We start from the raw sequence: 21,671 nt of genomic DNA, 5'->3' as shown, positions 1-21,671 counted from the left end.
ATCCTGCTAGCGCCCTTAACCCACATGTGAGCCCTCAAGGTCCCACACCCTAGCTAAGCCCTAGCTCTAACCTGGTTTAGTCCATGTTCGGGAGAACAGCCTGTTAGCTCACGTACAGTGGGATCCCTGAGAGTGGCAGTGAGAGACCCATTGATTCAGGATCCCAAGGATTCCATCCCATTGATTACTCCACCTGGCTAGGCCGTGGAATCCTTCTCCGCGGCAACGCAGCACCATTGGCAATCCCTGGAAGTCTCAGCTACTTTCATCGACGATTTCTGGTGGAGACTCTGGAGCAGCCACCGTACTCAAAAGATCTCCTTCTTTCTCTGGCTCTTAGCCCTTCGGAGCCTAGCTGTACCACATGGTTGGCAATCACGGGCACACCAACGAGCTATTGCTGCTGTAGCAGCCCTGAGGAGAGCCAAAGACATTGCTTGTGGGACTGCTTTTCTTTTTTCTTTTGTTCTTATGAGGAGAGCCAAAGACTACTGCTGATGTGGCAGCCCTGATGAAAGCCAAAGTCATCTTCACCTAACATGTTCATGGTCTGCAGCCCATAGGACAGGAGAGATGCGATATGGTTTCAAATCTTGGAATCAGGTTGACTCATGCACTCTGGAGTACCATTGATCTCATGGCGCGCTACCTTGGATGCCAAGTATGCATCAACATCACCCCTACGCAGCAGACTGTCGCTCACCTCCTGAGCATTCGGAGGAAGCTTTTCTACTGCAGCTTCCGGCTCGTCTCTCGCTTTCTGGCTGTGTTGTTGTGGCCAACCAAGTCTTGTTGTCTACTATGTAGTACACTTGCTGAACTTTCTCTCGCCCATGTATTGCCTAGATTCAGAGGCTTATCCATTACTTCTTGCAAGCCAGCAGTGATGTGCGCGCAGCCACGACCAAGGTGGCTTGGCCCATTATTGTCCAAACCCTCCAACAAAGGGGAGGTAGGCGTCACTAATCCTGCAACACAAAGCACCAACCTTTTCTGAAAGTTGATTATTTGTGGCCTCCAGCCAGAACTGTGGAAGGATTTTCTGCCACACCCCCACACCCCCTCCTCTCTCTATCCACAAGCTTAGCACCTCCTTTGGGGATAAGTTTGTGGCTAGCTTCTTTCGAGCCTGGCAGACACTTCAACCAACCCTTTTCCAGTCTCCCCAAGGAAATTGGTCCACCTCGTGTGCTTCTCCCATGCACTATCCAACCTCCCTGCAGGTAGCCTTCTAAATGTGCAAGAGCAATAACTTCTCATGCACTGTCCAACCTCTGTGCAGGTGGGACATATCCTGACTCCGGCATGTTCTGAAGCAGCACCGCTGAGCAACTCCCTCACTGATCATAATGACAAAAACCATGTCGTTCCCCTCATATCTGAGCTGTGGGCCCAACTGTGTCAATCAAATGATAGTTCCAAACGAAATGTAAGCATCATTCCTCATACTTCCAAGGAATCCTTTGTGCTTCTCTGCACTTCCATAAGCAATGGTAGACTGTCACTGAAGCTCCTGCACATCTCAGGCATGCTGGGCTAACAGCCGCGACTGATCTCCAGTGGTTGGTGGCGAGACCACCAAGTAGAGAAACCCCAATAAAGGAGGATACCTCCGTCCACCCGTAAGAATGCCACAACCTCCTCCAAAAAGTCCTTTGAATGTCAGGTGTGATACCATAAGCCGGCCAATGAGGTCTAAGAGTAGGAACTCTCTGAATATGTCCCAAGACAAGATTCCTGGCGTTCCACAATAGGTTTAAGAAAGCTTCTTCTCTACAATTGTCCATTTGAAATGAGCTTTCTTCTTGGTCAGATCATGCTATCATGAGGCCACATGTGCAAAATGCTGAATGAACCTCTTGTAGTATGAGCAAAAACCAAGAACATTGCAAGCTTCAAGGATTTCAACTTCAGTCATTACTATATACGCTTAACCTTTATCGGATCCATGTGTATGCCATCTTTGTATATATTGTGTCCCAAATAGTGAATCTTCCCAGTGCCCACGTTGACCTAACCCTATAATTCTCAGCCACCACCCATCAGTAGCATAAAGCTAACCATTGCTTTCCATCCATTCTTTTGTGCTTCGATTGTACGACTTTATGCAAGTGTAGAATTGTTTTCATTGCATAGTTGCATTTTCTTAGATAGCCCATCTGTCCATTCCAAAACCTACACCCTTCACATAGTTTTAATAGTTTGCCATCAAAGAACTTCCAAGATTATCAAGACAGAGCTTATTTATATAAGAAAACTCATAAATACATAAAAAACAGAGAAAAATTTTATTCACATTTAAAGCTCCTTGCACACAAAGATCTACTGATAAGGATGCGCTTTTTAACAATCCACAAAGATAGGTATACTGCACCTCTCCACCTTTCCGCCTTCTAGGCTGATGGGAACACTGTGTAATGCATCCCTCATAAATACATCAAAAACTTAGAACACTGTTATTAAGATTTAAGCTGTGTACACACAAGAAGATTTACTGATAAGGATGAGTTTTTTAACATCACAGACAGATAGGTATACCGCACCTCTCCACCCTTCCGCCTTTTAGGCTGATGGGAGTACTCTGGAACACTGTGTAATACATCCCTCTCAACAGAGACTCGTCTTTTTGCACTCATGCTTCTTTTGGGCTCCAAGGACCTCCTGTCTCTTGTTGGAGCTCTTTTTCCTTGCAATATCCCATTATCTTTTCTTGCCTTATGTTTCTCTCTTTCTGCACACTCTCTGGCTTCCTGTTGTCGCCTCTCCATTTCTTTTCGTTGGCTTTCCTTTCTTAGCATTTCCTTGTGCCATTCCTCCTCCCTCTTCTTTTCTAGCAACCGTCTTTGTGCTTCTGCCTCCTCTTCCAGTTCTCTCTGCTTCTCGATTCTTATCCTCTCTCTTTCCTCCTCCTCTCTTCTGATTCGTCTTTCCTCCTTTTCTCTTGCTTTTCGCCTTTCTTTTTCTTCTTTCATTCTTTTCTTCTCCCTTCGCCTTCTGATTTCTTCAATCCTCTCTTTCTCCAACCTCTCTTCCTCTGATTCTGTGTGAAAAACCCACTCCTCTTTTTGTGTTCTCACTGGCACTTCTTTTGCAGCCCCAGCTTCTAGCTCATGCCTTCTTTGGTTCCTAGCATACTCTCTTCTTAGTGTTTCCTGCTTTTCTGAATCCACAGGTGATTCATTGTGATTAGCCACATGTGACCCTCTGACCCCAATTCCTTCGTTTTGATACTGACAATTGTCATACGGATTGGGCCTTTTCTGAACTTTTATCTTCTTTACAAGATTTGCACCTCCCTTGGTCACCTTTGACGCATCTCCTGTTAAAACTCCAATGTGGCCTTCTTGCACGGGAGGAGTTGCACTACTCTCCATCACTTTGCTTGCACTTGGTACTGCAACGTCTACATTCCCAGCAAATGGAAGCTTAATTTTTAAGCAAGGAATCTTCGGTGGCACAGAAATGTTTGCAGGCAAAAGAGGTTGCTCCTTCTCTTGCACTGGACCACTTGCACTTTTCAATGTAATCTTAATGCCTTGCCGAACAGGTGGCTCAGTAATATCAATGTTTTCAATTTTGTGAATGTTTGCCTTTCCTTCCTCCAAGTACATCGGGCACACCTTCTTATTGGTCCGCATGTGCCCCAACTGCACAAAAGTAAAATATCAACAGTTTAAAATCACCTTTTAAAAAAAGGAAGATGAGACTGCTGTACCTTCTTTACAAGCTAACCAAGGTCCTGTTCTACAAAATAGTCAACCTCACAAGACATAAAGAACACAACGCTTTAAAAAACAGGTTATACTTCAGATGAATCCTACAGGTGTAACCAATATGAAATCCTTCCTGAGCTTTTACCTGCTTACAAGCGCCACAAACTAGTTGCACAACATCTCTGCCGCCTTCGCCCTTTGTTGCTTTCTTTGGCTGCAAATGAACCATCCAATAAGCCAAATAATTAAAAACAACCAGAAACACAAGACCTCTAAAAAAGTGCTGCTATCAATATATACTCATGCAAAGAGTTTGCCCTTGTGCTAGCAGGGACTCCTCCAATTAATACTCTGGGAATCATTACACTTCACAAACTGAGGGTGATGAGATGCCTTCATAGAGTAGACAACCTGAATGGCAAAGTTCTATTGCCTTAATCTCATCTCATACTTCACTCATTATATTACTGTATGTTTTCAATCCTTCATTCATAATGACTCTCTTCTCTAAGATACCAGATGCCTTCAGAAAAACCTTCTTTGAACCAGGAGTTCTTAGACCACGTAAGGTTTAGGAATATCATAACTTTTGGAGGATATAAAAAAAAAGATGGTAACTGTACTACTTCCATACTTGTCATATCTAGACTCTAGAGTAAGTTGAGTGGGGATTCTATCGTAGCTTGTGTTTCAGAAAAAGGAACAGGCTGAGTTTTGTATCATTACTGTGAAAGCCTCTCTCTAAAGCCAATGGTATTTTGCCTCCCTGAAGACATTGCCAGAGACATTGCTAGCGCACGCACGCACACACACACAAGGAAAATTCAGGTTATTTCCCAAACTTAACAAAAACCAAAACCAAAGTGCAATCTTCACTTCATGAAAGTCTACTCCCTAGTGCAGGAATGCATGTGTGTGCAGTAAAGGAACGAACAAAACCTTCTTTCCGTCTTTCACAAACCCTGTCTGCTTCACTTTTTTGGACAAAAGAGGCCCCTTCTTCTCCTTGGTCAAACTGCCATTCTGAGCAGCACTTTTCCTAGCCAGATACTGTGCCACCTATATCACACAAAAAAACTTCGGTAAAAAGCAAAGAATAGACAATGCATGCAGCACTTTGCATTCTCGAAAACAAAATATCACCTCCTTGGGATCTGTGATTAGAATTTCTTTCGACGTGTATGTACCATCTGGTTTCTTTGTACGGATGATGCGTTTGATGATTTTCTTCTTTCTGCTTCCGTTTAACTTGGTTGCATCTTGTGCATCCTTGTCATGTTTCTTAACTGGATCTTCATTGTCCTTCTCACTGCTCTCAGTCTTCTTTTTCTTTTTTACATCCTCCACTTCATCATCTGTCATAGTGTTTCTAGCACATTTAAAAACACTGAAGCACAAGATGAACTATTATCACTTGATATATTAGAGAAGTATGCGCACACCTTCCATCAGCATCCGCCGAAGTTCTGCTGCTTCAGCCTCCTCATCTTCTATATCCTCCTCTCGCTGAGCCTCCAAGGCTCGCCGCCGAGCACCAGTCCCTCTAATTCCATCTTTTTTACTCTTTGCACTGGCTGCTTCCTCAGTTTCCCCTTCTTCTGCTTCCAAGAGATTTTCCAGATCGCCCGCGAATGAATCTAAGTCCTCGTTTGCTTCACCTTCACTTTCAGAAATTTCTCCATCAACGATCGTAGAGAGACTCTGAACTTGTCGATCCCATATCTCTTGGCATTTCTCTCGAGTTTGCTGCTGCAGCTGGAGAAAAGACATCCTCTGGCCACGTGCAAACTTATTAAGTGCAGAAGCACCCAGCTTCACTCCCGAGGCAGCCTGTTCACTAGAAAGCTTTCTCACCAATGCAATACGGTGCCAGCGCGTCAATTTCTCAATTTGGCTCTCAGGAACATTGAACTTTAACAAGACCTGTAAAACAGCATCAGCCATAGTTATAAGATCGAGGCCTAAACAACTACCTTCACCGACTAATCCGCACATAACTAGAAACGTGTACAGACCTCACGAGCTGCATCCATACTAAGGCGACGCAGATCAGCATCTGTGCCAGTCACTGCCCCTCCACCCCGTGCTGCAGCTGCCTTCTTCTCTACAAGGGCACTAGAGCCAGGTGGTTTTGGAGCAACTCTTAGGTAGCTGAAACCAAGACCTCTTCCTGATGGATCACCTGCTCCCGTGATCTCAAGCCTTTCAAGACTTCCACGCCCCTGAAAGAAAAACAGTTACGCATCCCCTTTACACTTTAAAAAACAATGGGTAAATGTGAACAATTAAATGAAGTAATTTACCTGCATAGTAGCAGCCACAAAGTTGCAGCTTAGATTCCATGGTGTGATTTGTAGTTCTCTCTCTAAGTGCGATGCTGCAGCAAGCACAAGAGCTTCATCGGGTAGCTGATTCATTGCAGCACTAAGTCCAGAGGGCTGTGTAAGTATGCTGACTCCCATTCTCTTAAGGTGATATAACCCAGCTTGCATGCTTTCATATGTGCATACCTAATACTCAAATGAGGAACATGTAGATCTGTGAAGAACCTTTAATTTGACAGGGAAACACAAGAAGTAAAAGCCAAACAAACAAGAGTATCACTGTGTAACCCGCCACACAACATACTATGTTAGCCATAATTCACACCCAAACGACTGAAAAGTGCTTACATTTTCAGGAGTCACCATCCTTCGCAGCTCCTCTTCTGATGGAATTCTGAAATTCTGTTTTATAATCCACCACATCTCACCCCCTGAAGCTCTCTGCAAGCCATTCAAAAACTTCTCAAATTCATGGCTTTTAAATTTGTCCAACCTCACCATATTGAAGAAAAGTATTCAGCTTTTCCAGAGAGGTTTGTCAATGCAAACACATGCTCCAAACTCAAACCTGCTATCGTTTGCTGAGTTATTCATCAAATGAAAAAAGAAAAAAGGTTCAACGGTCTTGTATAAGATCCGAGGGAAACTCCACTGCCTCTACCGAGAGGGGTTATGTCCACTGTTCAGGATCATTGACTTTCCCGATAAGCACTGCCTAGGACTTTACATCATGAAGTTCAGCAGGTCACTCTTCAGAGCGAGCAGAGACCAGCCCTGGGACACCTCTCAGCGGACCATAACTAGCTTCTTCCAGACGCAGGATGGCAGGACGAGCAGCGACCTAGAGAGGTACATGAGCCCACAGATCCACACCCGAGGTCTAGCCGCTCCCATGTCCCACCTCAACTCACTGGGGTCACCCTCTTGGACCACACTCAACACCAGCGATAGCACACTCAATATCCATGGTCCACACAGCAGCTCCAGATTGGGGAGGTTCTCCAACGATATAGAGATACTACCCCACTGAGGGTGGACTTGGCAAGTCTTTCTTTCTTTTTCTGTGTAGCATAATCGGCAGATCCTCTCCTCTTTGGGTCTCTATATGAGCTTCCTAGCTTTGAAGACGCGCTCAGCTCTACCTGTCTCCACTCTAAGGCGGAAGAATGAAACCCGTATCTGGCCAATCGCAATCTGCATGGCATGGGACATGTGAACACTCAGGTAGCCTGGCTGCTGGGATGAATCCATCCTCAGTGAGCGTGAGGAAGTTATCTCTGTAGAAGAGCATCTTAGCAAGCCTCAGGTACCTGTGGGGACCCATGTGACTGTGCGATGGAGGTATGTGACTGTCTGGAAGAGTGCATCCACTACCATACGGGCTGCAGCAAACTCTGTCTGGATAATCTGGTGTGGGACTGATGGTTTGCTGTGGATCATACAGGAGAACATCATGACCTGGGGCCTGTCAACTCGCTGCCAATCCTCATCGGATAAATCTGGCCCCAGAAGGCTGCTCCATACATCAAGCCTGGTGTGACAAGGGTGTCAAAAAGCCAACCCTTCGTCCTAGGCTGCTGGAATAATCTGGTGTGACAAGAATTCTACTAACGTCTACAAAAAACCAAAGGGTCTATGAGACCAGAAATGTTATAATATATCCATGGAGTTACTAAATCGCGGAAAAAACATAAAAAACCAACTGGAACTGATATAATAATATAACATGATGGGATCAATGTGGACTCTCAGCATCAGTGGCTGCATAGGGGCTCTCAAGGTCCACTGCTTCTACAGGGGCACTCCTCTGTCTCTGTAAGATCTCTCAGATCTGTAGCTATCGATTACAGCATCTCCTCAGTACCAGTGGGTCTTGGGCGTCTGGCTCACTGCTCCTGGACTGTTGTGTCTAAGAGAGAGAGAGAGAGAAAGAGAAAGAGAGAGTTCTGGCTTTCACAAAAAATGAATTTTTCTACACAGACAACAAAGCACAAAAGTACGCATTTATTCTGACAGTGTTGACCATCACCTGTAAATCTGCACAATGCCTCAAACGCTTTCTTAAAAAACCCTCACTGAGAGATGGAAACTGTGCTGTGACTTCATCAGCTCGCAGACGAGTCAAAGAACCTGGTTTATCATTACTCCGAAATTCACGATACATGTATGTCAACAACCTGCTGTGGAGGTAGCTCTGGACTGTTTTAGAGCTTGGAGTAAGTACTTCCATATGTGGCTCCTGGAAATAGGATCATGAAAATGACATCATGTTGTATCCAAAAACCATCACTGTTCTCTGTAAATAATTTTGACATCGAAAGCAAGACTTTAGCCAAACAATAAGAAAAGAACTAGTAGAGTTTTAATGGACACAGAATTTTTCATGCAAACAAGTATAATTTTCACCGACCTTCAACCAACCAACTGAACACAAATAGCACTTAATAAAATTCTTGCTTTGAATGCATTGCAGCCTAGCCTGTATATGGTCTCATGGATGATACCTCTCTCTCTCTCTCTCTCTCTCTCTCTCTCTCTCTCTCTCATCAATCTTGCGATTGAGCTTGGGTGGTCCAGACGCCCACGACTACGGAGGAGGGCATCCCAACATAGACAGAGGTTGCAGCGGCGGATTCGGATTATTCTTGCGAGACATGCGGGACACCCAGTCAGGGTGCTGACCACAGAGGATATTGAGGAGATCCGCCAGTGTCCGATGCGGCACATATTATGAGATGGAGGATATTGAGGAGATCCGCCAGTGTCCGATGCAGCACATATTATGAGATGGAGGCACCTCCCGTCCCACATGATATTGTATCCCCTCACTGTACTCCACTCACCTCCATAGCGTAACCCCCCCCCCTCACTATATTCACACCCTATAAGGGTTTCTGTTTACCTTCCAGTTCCAGTTTCATTTTCTAGGTGCCAGTAGTATCATCTTTATTTTTTCATTTTCTGGTTTTTTATCCAGACATTGTATCAGATCCACCATGATGTAACTTTTTGGTCTCATACGTCATTATGGCCTTTTGAAGACGTTAATATAACATTTCATTTCTCTCTCTCTCTCTCTCTCTCTCTCTCTCTCTCTCTCTCTCTCTCTCTCTCACATTAAAAAAGAGTGAATTTTTAATGACTGAAATTCACTATCCTCGCCATATTGTTTCCAAACGATGGGGTTCAAATGGACCCTCCTAAGATTCAAACTATTGTTGAATGGCATGTACTAACTTTTGTGCATGAAGTCAAAAGCTTTCTTGGCTTATGTTCATACTATCTCAGATTCATTAAACACTTTTCTCTTTTAGCTAGTCCTTTGCATGATCTCACCCATGGTTGTTAGAGGCATCAGAGGCGTTTGGTACGAGGCGGGTATGGTACGCGCCTCGAAAGACTCGTATTTTTTAGAGACGTTAGAGGCGTGTTAGAGGCGTCTGTTATATATAGTGATAGATAGATATATAGTATCTATCTATCACTATATGTGTATGTATGAGCCTTGAGGGAAGGAGAGAGAGGGTGTGTATGAGAGAGGGAGAGCGAGTGTGTGTGTGAAAGAAAGAAAGCTGTATTAAACAAATGCAAAAGACCAAAATGACCTATGAGACCAAAATAGTCCATCCTCATCATCTAGATACATCATCAAGATTCAAGGGTACAAAGTAAAATGAAATGAGCCAGTAGAGTATAGAGATAGCTCCAAAAGTGGGTATAAAAAACATAGTGTGTTTGAAGTTTGAACTTTGAACTTTGGGTCTTGAGAAAGGCTTAAGGGAGGGAGGGAGAGAATGTATGAGAGAGGGCCTTGGGCCCTTAAAGCCACCGTCTAAAGACTCAAACCAACCAAAAAAACAAAGTAAAATATATATATATATATATATATTTTGTGGACGCCTCGATCAAGCAGTCGTACGCCTCGAACTGTTAGAGGCGCACCTCGTAACAACTATGATCTCACCAAAAAGAAGATTACCTTTGTATGGGGTGATAGGCAATAGGATGCCAGAAGTCATGGGCCAGTACTCATTGTACTAGATTTGCACAAACCTTTTATTGTGGAATGTGATGCACGGGATGATTGCGTAGAAGCTGTGTTGAATCGAGAAGGCCATGGAGTGGCTTTTGAGAGCCGAAGGTTGCAACATGCAAAATTGCATAGTGCTATTTATGCGAAGGAACTAATGGCCGTGATACATGCTCTCACCATATGGAAGCACTATCTTTAAGGTGCTGAATTTATGGTAAAAACTGATCATCAAAGTCTCGGGCACTTTCTCAAACAAAGAAAACTTTCAGAGAAACAAATGCGCTCGGCAAATTTTCTTTCCATGTTTCATTTTAAGATTTTATACCCACCTGGAAAGAAGAATTCAATGGCCGATGCTTTATATTGTAGGTCTAAAGTGAATCCAATCATTACTGCCTACCGTCACGACTTCTCTTCTATGCTTTGATATGTATGTTTCTAATGCCAATTTCAAAGATGTATGGGCTGATTTGCAAGCTGGAAAATCAGTCCATCCTTAATTAAAGATGACTTTTTGTATAGACATCAAGCCATATGCATAGCCAAGCAGCTTCGTCACAAAGTTATGGATGAAGCTCATGCACCTCCTTATGCAGGGTATAGAGGTATTCTCCCTGCTAACAAGCTTTGGAAAGGTACTTTTATCAGCCTTGTTTAAGGGCTTATATAGAGCAGTTTGTTCGTAAATGTGTCATATGTCAAAACGTTAAGTATCAAATGCATAAGACGCCTGGTCTACTTCAGCCTTTTCCCATTCCTCAAGAACCTTGGCATAGCATAGCAATGGATTTTATCACATATCTACCCACAGGTAGATCTGCATTTGGTAATGATGCTATTTGGACTATAATTGATCGCTTCAGTAACTAGGCTCATTTTATTCCACTGAGGAAGACCATCAAGCTAGACCACATGGCTCGACCTTTCTCTTGCATATCTTTAAGCATCATGGTATGCCCAAATCTATTGTTGGTGATAGGGATCCCAAGACCACGAGCTTTTTTTGGAAAGCTCTTTTTGACAACATGGGCACTAAACTAAATATCTCCTCTCCTTCTCATCAACAAACTAATGGGCAAAGCGAGATAGCAAATTCAGTGGTGCTAGACTTGCTCAAGTACTATGTTTTTGAACAGAAAACAGCATGGGAAAAGTATTTCCCCCTAGTCGAGTTTGCATACAATAACACTAGGCATTCTTCGACCGGCAAGGCGCCGTTTGAAGTCATCTATGGTAAAGTCTTTCCAACCATCCTTCGCACTAAACTGAATTTCTCCTCTGCTTATCATCCACAAACTAATGGGTGAGATAGCAAATTCAGTGGTGCTAGGCTTGCTCAAGTACTATGTTTCTGAATAGAAAACAGCATGGGAAAAGTATTTCCCCCTAGTCCAGTTTGCATACAAAAACACTGTGCATTCTTCAACCGACAAGGTGCCGGTTGAAGTCATAGTCAAAAGGTTAAGTATCAAATGCATAAGACACCTGGTCTACTTCAGGCTTTGCCCATTCCCCAAGAACCTTGGCATAGCACAGCAATGGATTTTATCACAGGTCTACCTAGAGGTAGATCTGCATATGGTTATGATGCTATTTGGACTATAACTGAACGCTTCAGTAACCAAGCTCATTTTATTCCAGCGAGGAAGACCACATGGCTTGACCTTTCTCTTTCATATCTTTAAGCATCATAGTATGCCCAAATTTATTGTTGGTGACAGGAATCCCAAGACCACGAGCTTATTTTGGAAAGCTCTTTTTGACAACATGAACACTAAATTGAATTTCTCTTGTGCTTATCATCCACAAACTAATGGGCACAGCGAGATAGCAAGTTCACTGGTACTAGACTTGCTCAAGTACTATGTTTTTGAACAGAAAACATGATGGGAAAAGTATTTCCCCCTAGTCGAGTTTGCATACAATAACACTGTGACCAGCAAGGCGCCGTTTGAAGTCATTTATGGTAAAGTCATACTTCCAGCCATCCTTCGCACTAAGGATGAGCTACTGATCAGTATGTCAGAGAATCGGATACTACTTATGCACATGTATGGGCAGCCATACAGCGCTCTCAAGATAAGCATAAGAAAGCTGCTGACAAGCATAGGCTCAAAATGGATATTAAGGAGAAGATTGGGTCCTCCTTAAATTTGAGAAGGCATGTGTCCACAAGAGACCGAGGCAAGAAGGCAAGGCTATCAAGCTTGCTAACAAGTATTATGGTCCATTTCAAGTTACTCAAAAGATTAATGATGTGGCTTTTCGGTTGGCTTTACCCAACCATTGGAAGATGCACAATGCTTTCCATATCAGTTTATTAAAGCCATTCGCTCGAACACCACCCTCTGAACCAATGATAGAAGACCCACCAGAAGTGGATGAATTGGAGAAGGTGCTTCAACCATAATACATTTTTTTTCATCAAGAGCACAAAATCAGAGGAAAGCTGATCCAAAAGTACTTGGTTAAGTACAAGAACTATTCTCCTATGGATTATAGGTGGATGGACGAGCAGGACCTAAAAGAATATCCCGATCTCCTCAACAATTACTTGGAAGCTTTTCAATTGAGGACAATTGTTTAGAAGCCGGCGGGAATGTAGCTGCCTCCTAATTTTTCGAGATTATATTGTAAAAGAGTGGTTAAGAATGCATGTGAGCTAGGGATGCTCAAAGCTAAGAGTTGATTCAAAAATCATAATGAATATAAATGCTACAAAATGATCAAATATACAATATGTGGGCAAATAGAACTTAATATTTAGTTCATAGGCAAGTGCTTTTTTATAGATTAATACCACCTAGTGGTTTCATCAACCAAGAGGTTTTACTCAAAACTAGGTGCTAAGGAAGCTTCACCCACAAGCTAAAGGATTGGATCCCTTTCACATGTACAAGGTCCATTTGGCTCCATCCTACTAGGGATGTGTTTGGTGCATATTCTGAAAATTGTGTGAATGCTGAAAACGCAAGGTACTGTAGTGGTGGCTGAGTGCGGAAGATGCCGCGTTTTTGATGAAGATGGGCTGAATACTCAATCGTAGATGCTCCTTGGACTAAAGGATGAAACGCTTGAGTCCAATGATGATGATATGAATGAGCGAATGCAATGATTGCTATTTATATGCACATGCTCCTGGTCGGCTGGCTGAAAGCTGGCCGACTGCATCATGTCTTGCATAAAATAGATAATGTTGATAATAATATGGTTAAAAATGCAAGATAAATGTTATAAAATGTGGAAAAAATACTGGATGATATTCTGAGTGTTCTGCAATGATCTAGATGGTCTATATGCATATTGGATGAATGATATGCAAAATGCAAACATGATCTGATGCAAACCCTAAGGCTTCTATGACTTCTATATGCATGAATGATTCTCTCCAAGTGGGTTAAGGGACTTTGATTGACTGACTGACTCTCTAAGGCTGAGGAATAACCTGTGTAGCTCCTGCCTAGCATATGCTGGACTGAGGATGACAATGGGGTCACGACGTACGACAAATATCAAGTCCTAAAGGGTTCTACTGTTATACAATGTTGCACTGATGATGAGCCATCTTGTCACCATGCACTACAGTGCAGAGTGCATATGACTTTCCCTCCTGCTTAGCTTGGCGGCAGGTTCATGGCTTCCAAGTAGTCCGCCAACAACTGGGGATACTCTTGAAAGAACTCTTCGTCTAACCAAACTGCTTCGTGGGTACCTCAATCTCTGAACTTTGTATAGAACTTGAAGTCTTCGGCCGGAACCATGCTTCCAACGATGAAGAAGGATCTACTCAAGCTCAATGACTTCTGATTCGCCTACTACGTTTGGCTACTGTTCATTTGAAACATCAAACACTTATGGTCCAACATATGGTTTTAGCCAAGAAACATGAAAAACATCATGCATCGTCTAACTATTAGGCAACTTCAACTTCATGAAGACATCACTTATCTTTTTAATAATAGGAAAGGGTCCAAAACTATGGAAAGAAAGCTTGGGACAGCATTTGCCAACTTGTTTCAATCTCTGTTTCATGATGCGCAAATAGACCCACTCCCCTTCCTTGCAATGGACATCTCGTCTAGACTTATTTGCCTATCTACTATAAGCTTCCTGAGTTTTGATCAAGCGGTCTTTAACTGACTCAATGATTTCGAAAAATGCTTCCGTCGTTTTGTTAGCCTCAAGAGATGGAGACACCATTCTCGTCAAAAGAGAAGACAAACAACAACCAAAGGTTGCCTCATACGGAGTCCGTCCAACACTAGATGAATGAGTATCGTTCAAGATGGCTAAAATACTCAATCAGAAAAACCAAACTTAAAGCTCCTACATTGAGCTCCAAATAAAGTATCCAATTGATCCCACGAAGCCTTGGAAGATTCACACCCATCAACATGGTGAATGTATGTGTCATCCAACTCAAGAGTTATGATGGCTCTTGCTTTGTCATCTCTGATCTCTCATGTCGGAATAGTAGCTTGGTCCCTTGGCTTCTTCTCCTTTCCACTTGTACCATAGGCCTTTCTTCATGAGAATGAGATTGATGCAAGTTTGCCAAGTGTGAAAGTTTTTCCCTTTGAAGCAGAAGGTAGTATCGTACGAGGCGATTAGGATTGAGAGTGTTGAAAAACACACTTGATAGCAAATATTAAAGAAGATTTGACTCAGCCTTGAGTCACCTTGAAGGTTAAAGCTCTTGACGAAGAAGGGATTTGGGGTAGAAGCCCTTGACAAGCTTGGAAGGCACTTTGGGATGCTTTGTAAGGATTTGTTTGGCCTTGCGAGAGAGGCTAACACAAACATTAGTACTGAGCAAGTGCTAATTAGAGAGGGAGTAAGCTTGATTAGTCAAAAGATAGAGAAATTGGTGACAATTAATCACTAATTGGAAGATTATGAGGTTGTGGCTATGGCAGTGCAGTATAAAGCCCTGTTGAGAGGCTTTGTTCTCCTCAATGGAAAGGCTATTGGGCAAGCCCTCTAAGGGGAAGCTAGAGCACATAAGGACGCATCCAGGCAATGGCGATGGCGGCCTATAGGCGCAATAATGGCTGTACGACCAAAAAAACATACGTTTTTGGGGAAGAAGACAATGGTGCGGTAATGACGAGCAAATTAGAGCAATCAACAGTGCAACGCAAGTCGCCTTGAGGTGTAGAAGAGGCCCACAAAAGGATTTCAGCTCTAGTGGAGCAAGTGGGGAGCAATCACTCCTCCACCAAGGGAGTATTGCTGGAATTTTGGAGCTTTGTGGAGAAAAGGTGAAAAATTCTGTAAATGAAATCACCTACCTAAAAAACGTTTTTCCCTCATAACTTGGCTCTAGATACCACAAAAAAAAGAGTGGTTAAGAATGCATGTGAACTAGAGAGTCTCAAAGCTAAGAGTTGATTCAAAAATCATAATGAATATAAATGCTAGAAAATGATCAGATACACAAGATGTGGGCAAATAGAACCTAATATTTAGTTCATAGGCAAGTGTCCTTTTATAGATTTTTACAAACCAAATATCACCTAGTGGTTTCATCAACCAAGAGGTTTTCCTCAAAACTAGGTGCTAAGGAAGCCTCACCCACAAGCTAAAGGATTTGATTCCTTTCACATGTACAAGGCCCATTCGGCCCATCCTACTAGGGATGTGTTTGCTGCATGTTTCAACATATATCATTAATCTTTTTACATGCATGCACATGGGTGTACGACACCACATGTAACCATGGCATGTCTTGGCCATGCTTCCCTAGAGATTGCTAGGTGCATCTTGGAGACCCTGGCCATGAAGGAGCATGTGAAAGCAGCTATAGGAATTGGATGGATCTTGAAGAGCCAAATGACATAGTTTGTAAGGATTTCAAGTACATGTGAATAGATGGGGTTTCTTCCAAAATATGTATTAAGATGCATACATTGTGTGAATGGTTTATTTTAATTTGTGTGTATTGCTTTCTATGCCTGGACAATGCGTGGATTTCATCACATGTGGGGTCCATGGATCCGAGGATGCCTGGATTGCACTCATGGGCTAGTGTGATGCACAAATTGTCTTCTGGTCACCTGTAGTGTGTGCATTTGTGCAAAAGAAACAGGTATTTGAAGGCCAATGAAGAATTATAAGCAAAGGTTTTCACATTCATTAATAATGAGGCCAGGCATTCACACTCATTAAAATGAGGTCGGGCACCTTTGTTGAAGTGTGGGGCCCTTCATGAAGCTCGTCGCCCTCTTCTATGAAGCATATGAGCCATCAAAAGAACTTGTGGAGATAAAGGAGGAGCTATCCACTCTCTACTTTCAGGGTTATCCACTCTTTGCTCATGTATGTGCATGCCTACTTACATGCATGCGTCACATGCAAAGCCACCTACATCCATCCATGTCACATGCAGGCCCACCTACATACATGCATGCTACATGCAAAGTTACCTACATGGATGCATGTCACATGCAAAGCCCACCTACATGCATGCATGCTACATGCAAAGCTACCGACATGCATGCATGTTGCTGCGACATGCAAAGCTACCTACATGTATGCATGCTCCTATATGCATGCCAACATGCAAAGCCACATTCATGCATGCATGTCATATACAAGCCTACCTACCTGCATGCATGCTACATGCAGCCATGCAAGTTCATGCAAGCCAATGCAACCAGCCAAGCAATGCAAGCTGATGCAACCTCACCTTTCTCATCCACCAGCATGTAAAACTATCTACCCCACCCAAGTCATTAAAAGAGCACCTACCAGCCAAGAGAAACTCAATTCATTTCATCTTTCATCACACCTACTTGATGCCTAGAGCTGAACGCCCCACTTCAGTCCTCTCCTAGCACTTCTCTCAGCTAGGCGACTTGTTTTCAGCCCCCTCCTCGCATAGCTACTACTATACGACCTGTTTTTAGCCCCCTCCTAGCATAGGTACTGCTGTACAGCCTGTTTTCAGCCCCCTCTTGACGTAGCTACTGCTGTACAACCTGTTTTTAGCCCTTGTCAGGAAGCCCAAAGCTGTGTGGGAGAATTAGAGTTGTACAACCAGCAATTCCAGCCATTTCTCTACACATTCGCTATGCCTGAGAGCTCTCTATTGCTGCCAAACTGCTGCTGAACCTGATTTGTGCCTCCTTCTGGCATGAAACCACAAGAGAAGGGTATTATCGAAGCCCGGAGGTGAAGAAGAAGAAGTCTTGTACCTGTTGGTGGTGTTTTCTGTGAGGAATCAAGCGGGAAGACTCTTGGGAAGTGTTGGGCACTTGCCTAAGGAGGTAATCAGCTATTGGATAGTTGGATCTTGGAAAGCTAGGCTTCCATCTCTTGAAGATCGTTGGGCAATCTTTCAAGGAGGTGGTGGGCACCTTGTTGCTTGTGGTAGCTGGGCTACTTGCAAGCCAGCTGATTGATTGATTTGTTTTCATTCAAACTTTTTGGAAGAAATGGTAGTGCATGGCTAGGTCAAGTACCCATTCAATGTAATAGTATAAGAATACTCCCTTAAGGCAATAGAACTTACCTCAAGGGGGGGGGGGGGGGGGGGGGGGTTGTGGGGGGGGGCGTGCAGCCCATCTTCTAGTCCCTACTATTGTGTCATCACTACAGTTTTGTGAAGAGTTTTTGTGTGGATGCCTTGCTGTATTATATCAGAGATGTATTTCTTGATTGATAGCTATGTATATGGTAGCTTAACCATGCCAATGAAGAATTTAGTGTAAGCATGCTTCATCGTGTGACACTTGTCATTGTGGGTGAGAAAGAACCAGGCTGTAGTACGAGAGCACATGTGCGGGCGTGGTCTCAGAATGACAGTTTAGAGTTCTCTCTACCTCACAGAGTTGAGGGATTGGTTGTGAACGAACCTACATCGACACTTCTGTTTGGTGACATGTTTTCATACAAGTTTGTTTATGGAAACTCTCGCTTAAAATCCCCTGGAATCTTTGTTCAAAAGAAAATACTCCAATCATGTACTTCGGTATTGAGGGGAGGTTGCCCCTCTCCAGCCCCAATGGTGGTGTCATTGTGCCATTCAATTTTCAGCATTGTCTATTGTCTTGTGCAGTTCATTTTCCAATAGGTGTTTTAAGTGTTGATCTATTTACAAGACGCTTCCCAAACAGTGTTCACACCTACCAGGCGAGTTTCATGTCTCACATCACACGCCCCACATCATCTATCCTCTTCACCACTCCCAATGTCAAAAGATCTCTATTAAAGCTGCTTAATGGAATGAGATCAAATCCCCGCTAGTGCACCCCTCGGTGCGTGTCCTTGGCAACAGCAAGATACTGCCTGTAGGCGGGCACTCACCTGGTGCACACAGGCGGAGAAAAACAGCTACTATCGGAAGATCTATTTAAGGATCTACTTTTTTTTTTTAGGGGGGCGGGCAAGGGGGGGGGGGCTACATAATGGAAGGGCAAAAGATCATGAAGATCTACGTGTTGACCATTTCGCACATGGGCGGCTCTGTGCTCTTCTGTGTGTTCCCAGACAATCTCATAGATGACTCCTCTGGGTTAGGTGGAATGTGGAGCCTTAGTTGTATCATATATTAGCTCCCATTCTCACAAAACTATCTAACAGAGCCCTTTGTGAAGGCTTCCCCCCCACTTGGACCCCCAATAGATAAATTGTACTACCTTTTTGGTCTCGTAGACCCTCTGGATCTTTTGAAAACGTTAATCTCTTCTCTCTCTCTCTCTCTCTCTCTCTCTCTCTCTCTCTCTGTGCGCAAGAAAGCAAGAAAGAAAGATATATTAAGCGTCTACTAAACACCAGATGGGCCTATGAGACCAACATGATAAAAAAATGTCCATGGCATATCTCATCGTGGAACAGAAAATAAAATATAGCAAATCAAAACTCTTTTATAACTGTCCCATCATGGAATACCACGAGCATGAGACATGAAACACGAGAGAAATAGAGAGAGAGACTTATAAACATCTGTGGTCAGGTAAAATGGCACATGGACCAATTACGATACAATATGTGGGAGTACAATGGTGGGAAATGCATAGAACATACCCTCAATCCAGCAATGAACTGAAGAGAGAGAGAGAGAGAGAGAGCACCTGCTGGCCAATGACATAACTGCCATCAATTCTTCTCAAAGAAAGCTTCCCTTTTGCTGAACGCACAAGAAGAAAGTCTGTATGCTGTACTTTGTGATGAAAAGCAGGAGCTCGAAACATGTTCGTCTCAAGGCATGTTTGTGTGTCACCAGGCCTTATGTCACCTAGAAAAGGGGAATCTTCCATAGGCTCTAGTGCCACTGGAATACCTACCGAAGAACCTCTGTCATTCCGTAGTGTTGCTGCAGTGGAGTCTGTAGGAGAGACTTTTCGGTAATAAGTACACAACCTTGCTCCCATCCCCACATTATTGAGCAAAAGAGGTCGTTCCTCACAATACCTGCAAATACATGCAATACATCAGCTACATAGCTACATGTTCAGACAAAGAAACCGTCAACTTGCAATCAAAAAAAATCTTCTCATTTTTCCATCCACAGTTTTCACTAATCACTATTCATTTCAGTACTTTAACCTAAATTGAACAAGGATGCCAGAAGTTACCCTAATGAGTCTGGGACTACAAGGATACCTGACGACCAGGGACATGTGGTCGCTAATGGTCACCATCTCATAATCTAGGACAAACTTGTGGGACACAAAAATGCAGAAATGATCTTACTCACAGTAGAGGGGAGCGGAGGGGAAGGGGGCCGATCGAAGAAGATGACCCATACCTCACCTTTATACCACTTTTTGAAATCCCAAATCAAGGCACTACAACAGCAAAACAAGCTACACAACAACAATGTTTTACATAACCTTCTGTCTATTTCTCTCCATGCTATACACCACCTTGCATACTTGGAAGATATTGACCATGAGGAAGTCCAAAAATCCTTCCCTTGTATTTCTCTCCATGCTATACAGCACCACAGGGAGAAGAGAATGTAGTAATGAAGACGGGGAAGGCCAAAGCGAGGGGGAGGATGGGGGGGCTGGGGGAGCAATGGGAGAAGGCGCAGGTGGATAGGGGGGGTGTTGGGCAGAGGGTGAAGGGAGGGTGTAATTCACCACATTGGGTGTGAGCACGTATTGGACACCATCTCGAAATAACAATCACTTAAACACTTCATAAAATGGAAACAGCACAAAACATATACAAAGCTGAAAATAAAATATGCTCAAAGACACCACATTGGACCGGAACCCGGGCCGACCCCTTCCCCCTCAATAGTAAGTATATTATTGGAGTATTTTATTTGTACAATGTTCCATGGGCTATGCTTGCCGACTTTGCCATAAACAAAAGATGAATACAAAATTACAAATACCAAACAATGTTGTCAGTGATGATTCACATGTAGACCTTTCCCAACAACTCCCCACCTATCACTGGAGTTTAGCAATCTTGAAACTAGTGTTCCGGATCCACACGTGTCACCAGTGTGCCCGTACTAGCGCTTGGATTGCATCCTTGTGGCGGTGATGGGAATGTTGAAAACGAAGAATTGGCACCGGTGATCGCTCCAGGGCTCAAACAAAGCAACAACTGAGTTGTAGAAGAATTTTTGTCGCATAAACATCAATGGAGTGGTCAGGGGCGGCGCCCCCACTGGCACAAACAGGTACTTTGGATGCCTGGAGCATCCCTAAATCAACACGACCAATCCTCGGAAGGACTTCACAAGCTCAAAACAGGCTTTCCAGCAGCAGGGGCAGATCAAGGGCAGCACATAGAGGCCACATAGCAGCAAATTGCTCCACCTATTGATGACATGGTGCCCGTACAAGCCACCCAGGTGAAGTAGCCACAAAACTAGCATGGAGGGGTGTCGCAGGGTGCCCTTCTGATGAGGATCGCAAATATATGCTCAGTTTTGCAAATGGTTGAGTATAGCCTCCTCTATAAGAAAAAACGATGCAGAGCTTGTGTGCAAGAAGATGACGATTTTGCTTACAAGGGTAGAAGAATGAGTCATGCATGAGTTTTTTAGTTGTCCATACCAACTGCTAAATGGGTGGTCACCCCTCACTTCTGGGGTGACCACCAAGTTGGTCCCCGAGCACTTTAATAAGTTGTCCACTCAATTTTTAATAAGTGTGATGAACCTGCAAAGGTTATAAACATTACAAAGCATTTTAATAAATTAATACAAGGGTTTTGGGTGCACTTACCACCTGTTCTCACACACCACAAAACATGTCAAAATGCAAGACAATTGCACAGTTCACGGGTAGGCATCCCAAGCCCATCAACTGGACATTCATAGCAGCCAAACACACGAAAACAGTTCACACGAAACATGCACACATGTATGCAAGTGCACTTTGTTATGAACAAATCTCCCAGTCATGGAACAAGTACACCACTAGCATTTCTGTACACAAGTCTAGCACGCGCGGAACTCGGATCCCGAGCACTCAAATCCACACACTCGCCACAAATAAGCACAAAGAACTAGGATCCGAGACACTAGAATACACACACTGGCCACAAACGGGCACAAGAAACTGGACGAGACCATGCAAGTGGCAAAACGGTGACAACGGGCAGCAAGCGTATGGGGTGAACCTCTACCTCCGA

General features: G+C 43.6%; 1 protein-coding gene across 1 annotated transcript in view; it reads right to left on the bottom strand.

Annotated features, from left to right (window-relative positions):
- The window catches only part of LOC147605803 (transcription initiation factor TFIID subunit 1-like), a 117,440-nt gene that overhangs the window by 39,853 nt on the left and 55,916 nt on the right, over positions 1–21,671 (bottom strand). The window contains exons 10-19 of the mRNA XM_086792979.1: positions 19,145–19,484; positions 8,067–8,276; positions 6,386–6,478; positions 6,017–6,223; positions 5,729–5,935; positions 5,156–5,636; positions 4,857–5,068; positions 4,653–4,772; positions 3,859–3,927; positions 2,544–3,647 (exon numbers count right to left, since the gene is read on the bottom strand). Coding sequence (XP_086649105.1) covers positions 2,544–3,647; positions 3,859–3,927; positions 4,653–4,772; positions 4,857–5,068; positions 5,156–5,636; positions 5,729–5,935; positions 6,017–6,223; positions 6,386–6,478; positions 8,067–8,276; positions 19,145–19,484 — 3,043 coding nt within the window. The remainder of the gene's footprint in view (positions 1–2,543; positions 3,648–3,858; positions 3,928–4,652; positions 4,773–4,856; positions 5,069–5,155; positions 5,637–5,728; positions 5,936–6,016; positions 6,224–6,385; positions 6,479–8,066; positions 8,277–19,144; positions 19,485–21,671) is intronic.

Source organism: Cibotium barometz, chromosome 58 (genome assembly GCF_041138505.1).
Source record: "Cibotium barometz isolate CiBa-2024 chromosome 58, ASM4113850v1, whole genome shotgun sequence".
In the NCBI taxonomy this organism is placed as follows: domain Eukaryota; kingdom Viridiplantae; phylum Streptophyta; class Polypodiopsida; order Cyatheales; family Cibotiaceae; genus Cibotium; species Cibotium barometz.
Note: the sequence above shows the minus strand (reverse complement) of the source record. Positions and strands in the feature narration are given on the sequence as shown.